This window comes from Epinephelus moara, chromosome 18, assembly GCF_006386435.1.
Source record: "Epinephelus moara isolate mb chromosome 18, YSFRI_EMoa_1.0, whole genome shotgun sequence".
In the NCBI taxonomy this organism is placed as follows: domain Eukaryota; kingdom Metazoa; phylum Chordata; class Actinopteri; order Perciformes; family Serranidae; genus Epinephelus; species Epinephelus moara.
This window is the reverse complement of record NC_065523.1, coordinates 38,271,152-38,276,239: the sequence shown is the minus strand read 5'-3', so window position 1 is coordinate 38,276,239 and position 5,088 is coordinate 38,271,152. Positions and strand designations below refer to the sequence as shown.

The 5,088-nt window shown below is 40.7% G+C and overlaps 1 protein-coding gene across 3 annotated transcripts in view; it reads left to right on the top strand.

Annotated features, from left to right (window-relative positions):
- LOC126405568 (uncharacterized) overlaps positions 1-5,088 on the top strand; it is a 35,349-nt gene that overhangs the window by 29,771 nt on the left and 490 nt on the right. For all 3 annotated transcript variants that reach the window (XM_050069373.1, XM_050069372.1, XM_050069374.1), the window contains exons 11-14: positions 320-340; positions 841-950; positions 1,088-1,147; positions 4,229-4,285. In XM_050069373.1, the coding sequence (XP_049925330.1) occupies positions 320-340; positions 841-950; positions 1,088-1,147; positions 4,229-4,285 (248 nt within the window). The remainder of the gene's footprint in view (positions 1-319; positions 341-840; positions 951-1,087; positions 1,148-4,228; positions 4,286-5,088) is intronic.

Genomic DNA, 5,088 nt, shown 5'->3' with positions numbered 1-5,088 from the left:
TCAGATAAAGAGTCTCTGAGTTGTTTGGGGCCAAGAACAATAACTTCAGTTTTGTCTGAATTTAACATCAGGAAATTGGTGCTCATCCAAGTTTTTATGTCTTTAAGGCAGTTATGGAGTTTAGTTAATTGATTACTTTCTTCTGGCTTCATCGATAAATACAACTGAGTATCATCCGCATAACAATGAATAAGAGTGAATAATTTTATCGCTTCTTTACTAGACGAGAAAATATTAGATAGAACTTGTTTTTACTGCCTTTGTTGAGAAGTAAATAAAGAAATGATCACTGACATATTTATTTTTGATCTTTTCACAGGGAATGATAATACAAACACAGGTAAGTTCTTCCCTTCTTTAAAATCAGCTGATTTGGTGTGACAGAAATATTTCAGAGATCTGGAGCTGCTCCAGAATCACAAATATTATAATTAGTTGAGTTTAATCACATGGCTGGTTGGGACATATTTGTTTTTAGTAGTTTGAAGCTAAGCTTTGTTAACTAAGCGCAGACTCAGTGCCAATACATAAAACAAAATTTTCAGGTTTATTGTCTTACTATAGACGTGTAGTTTATAATATTTATATTCTCCAGTAAATAAAATCCACCAGCATCTGTGTGTTTTGTATCACGATGTGACATTAATTAGAAATGCCACATGGAAGCTACACATGGTGCTCTCATTAGCTCAGACAGGCTACAGTGAGTTTTAACAGTGAGTTCAATTTGTGAAATATGTTGCTGTTTGCAAATGAAGAAAATCAATATTTTTTCAGTCACTGATGATAGGTTTTTTTGTTAAAAATAATTGAAGTTGTCTCTGCTCTCTCTGTGACCAGACCCCCTCAAGATATTCTTAGGGATTTCTGTGATCTTCAATGTGATCGCAGTGCTGGGTGGTTTGTACATGCGCCGCCGGTGGACGCAGGACAGTAAACAGTGGGGGAACGTGAGTAAAATCATGTCTGATTGTTACGGTCCACACAGTAGTGTATTATCTGCCTAATATATAAGAAACATTTACTGGGATTGTTGTACGAGTGTGCTGCTGCATCAAACTAATTTTAAGTGTCATTTCTTTTTCAGATGTTAGCCTTTGAGTCGAAGGGATACCTAACAGAAGCTCAACCAGTGACAGAGCCGAGGGTACGGCCACAGATGTTTTTTCATTCATTCATTCATTTTCTGTAAATCCTGTTAGGGGTCGCTTATCTCAGCGGGGTTCACCCTGGACAGGTCACCAGACTATCACAGGGCTGACACATAGAGACAGACAACCATTCACACTCACATTCACACCTACGGACAATTTAGAGTCCCCAATTGACCTATGGCTAAGCCACGCCCCCCTCCACTCACTCGGACAAACTACCAACATTCAGTGACCGGCGCTATTGCAGGTGTCACAGTACACGGCATTTCACAGGAGGCAACTGATGATTTTTGGAGACATAACGATCAGATGTCATTGAGAAGTAACCAAAAGGGCCTAAACTACGCATTGGAGGGATATATTCATCATTTTATTGTTGAGAAGGTCGATGAAAAGCTTAAATTACAAGCCAAAATTTACAGGTCACAGTGTACGCTTGTGAACCGCATCTGGTTGCCGTCACCATCAAAGACAACAAGTTAAAGTGCCACTGAAGTTAAGGTTTTTGGCTCAGAATATGAGAAAAGGATAACGGCCTTTTTACCATCTTTACCAAGAGTGTCTCTCCGTTAGTTTGGTGCTACAGTATTTACACTGAATCATTCAGCATAACGTTTGCCAACCTTTGTTATCTCTGCCATTACAGATAAGTTAATGAAGCTAAGCTCCAGAAGTTAACGTTAGCTTAACTAGAGCCCTTTGGACAACAGCTAACAATGATGTACGATCACCAAAGTACAAAACTAGAACAAAATAGGCTAATGAACTCCCAGCAAACAAGGTGACATGATGAACAACGCAGCTAGGAGCTAACGTTAGGCTAACTTTAGCTAACGTTAGCTAGAGATGTTAAAGATAACTTTATATTTCTTTCCAGCAAAGTGACAATATGTTGCCTCAAACACAATGTTGACTTACCTTAGAACAGATGTAGACATCATTGTTAATCTTATTCACGTTGAGTTGATGTTGTGGTCTAACGTTACCACACAACTTTATCCAAAGGAGACACTTTTCTCGGTTGAGATGTGGTTTAAAGTGTAAAAAATACACCTGGTCGCCCAGCCTCTCAGGATACCTTGTGTCAGAGTTGCATGTACCCCATGCACACCATTTGACCATTTTTAAACTTCAAATCTCAGAAAAAGCTCATAAAACCGAACAAAACTGACTTTCTGTAATGCATTTCAATGGACGTCCAGGCAGAGAATGTCCCAGTGTATGGGAATGGCTATACGCACTGTGATTGGCTCATTGCGTTTGAGGGCGGGACTTAACCATAGGTCAATTAACTTGCATGTATTTGGACTGTGGGAGGAAGCCGGAGCACCTGAAGGAAACCCACGCTGACACGGGGAGAACATGCAGAATGCATTTTTTCACGTCTATTCATTCTGTTTAAACCCAGTAATTCTGCACAGTTGCAAGATTAGGCTACACTAATAATGTTAGTATTATAGGAGGTAAGTTTAAGTTAATTTTGCTTTTCATAGCCTGACACCCATTTATTGCTGATTAACCAGTTAATTTTTAAGAAAAATTAGGCAAAATGGCATGAAATACAGGAGGCCATTTGTTTTAGTCCATCGCTCCATTGGCTCAGTGAGCTTTAGAGCCACATTTCAAAGCCCTATCCATTTGGTCCACTGCCCACCTTTTAGTCTCCACCGTTTAGCTAACGTTAGCCTTGGCTGCTCTGCCTCGTGCATCACCTGAATCAGATGGGAGCTAGCAAGTGGCAGCGCTCATTCAGATATTACTGCTGGTAACGCCGGCCTTGCAAAACCATGCTAGCCACCCTCTGATCTCCCCCCAGGTAGCTGAGTCTTCATTCCGTTAGCATTGTTAACAATGTTAGCATCACTAGCTGTGCAGATGCTGCTAGCGGCACTAATAGAGCTAACAGTAATGACATAGTTAATAATACTGAAGGAGGGCAGCGTTGCCAGGTGGGAAATGTAGGATTATCGTACCAGAGACTCAAAATTATCGTATTTTAAGGGAAATTATCGTACATCCATCATAAAAATAACAATCCTACTGATGCGCTATAGGCAAATATAGTCACTCTAGTTTTTACTTTTTTGGTTTACTTTTTTTTCCATTTTCCTTGCTTCTGTTTTTCCCCTTTTTCTTCTGTTTTGAATCTCATTCTTGCTCGACTTCCTGACGGGTCCTAGCGCCTCGTGGGGCAGGTACAGCTGACCATTCAGCCAATCGTGCTCATTGTTCAGAGACAAACGTCACCTGTATCTCACGCTAAGCAAAATGCGATTGGCTGGAAACATGTCACATGGGAACGGATGCCTTCAGGGCTCACAAAAAAACTCCGGCATACTGATTACAACCACACATTCATGAAATGGTCAAATTATCGTACATTTGGCCTTTTTTGGGATTACTGATCGTACATCGTACAGAGGGCCAAATTATTGTACAAATACGATAATTATCGTACACCTGGCAACGCTGAAGGGGGGTTGTGGCTTAAAATTGAGCCGTTTACTGACTGAGTGTCCTGGGGAGAGATTGAAGGGGGGCAGAATGTTTCCACAGCAACACTTTGAGTCAGGGCGGCATTAGATTATTAGCGGTAAATGCCAAATGAGCGGTGCCGATAGCTAGCTCCTACCAGACCTGGTTCGTGCACAGTAACGTTAACTCACTGTATTTCAGACATCACGGTATTCCTGATGCTTGACCTTTCGACGTAAATTAGTTAATTAAATACTTCCAGATCACAATCATTTTTCCTCCTTTTTATCTTTAACCTTGACCCATGCTGCACCCTCCCACCAAGTTCAAGGAAATCGGGACAGCAAACACAACCACAAAACACAACCTCCATGGCAAAGGTTAACACGACTCCATTTGAGGGCAGCACTAGAAATAGTCAACCGTATGTTCCGAAAAAAGTAAAGCTAGTGATGTAATCCAAACTTGCTTTTGTTTTAGGGATTTGAACCCACAACCATTCAGCTACTGCTGCTAGCTATAACAACATGTCACCTGTAATGAAACATGTTCATCAGACTTCAATTGATGTTTATGTTTGACACTTTCCTCTCTTTCAGTCAGAAACACCGCCGTCATCTGCAAACAGGGAGGAAGAGAACATCCACCTCATGACGGTAATTTTGAGTGTGATACCATTATATCTAAAACACTGTAAAAACTTTTAAACACAACAATAGGGCCTTTGGATGATATTTTTATTTTCATACACAGATGTGACAGAGGCTTTTAAATGTGTTATACACACTTAAACATCCAATAGACATCAGCATGAACATCTCTTAGGAGGTATTTTATTTTTATTTTTTTGGCTGTTATCTGTCTTGTCTGTCTGTCTGTCTGTCTGGGTCTGTAGCTGCTAGATGGACCTATCTGTCTGGACTTATCTCTGGCCTGGAAGGAGGCGTTCAGGAGATTTGTCTGAGCTTGTTTGTGTTTTGTATGGACGGGTTGATGAAAGTATATTTGCAGCTGAAAATCCAAGTACACCACGAGTTGTGGCTGCAGAGCTGGATGTTATATCTCAGCTGGTTTGGCCTCAAGAGCGACTCTTTTACATCGAGTCCTTAGATTAAGTGTTAATCATCTCAGAAATATTCCTAACTGCAGGTTGAACTTTTGAATCTTTTTGAATCCTTTGACATTTATTATAGACTCTATGTGGAAGTGAGTGGAGCGAACCCTAATGCTTGCCGCTAGTTTGGTTGGCACGCTCCATTTACAACAATCTTACAGTTACTGATAGTGCATTGGATGTGCTGAATGTGCATATTAAGGCAGTACAGGAGGAGGTGCACATTAATAATCCTCCAGGACTGTAACATGCTCATGTTTAACCCAAACAATGTGTCATGTGACTGCAGTTGGTTCACATCCAGGTCGGAACACCTTCTCACCACAAACCAACTGCACCAGAGTT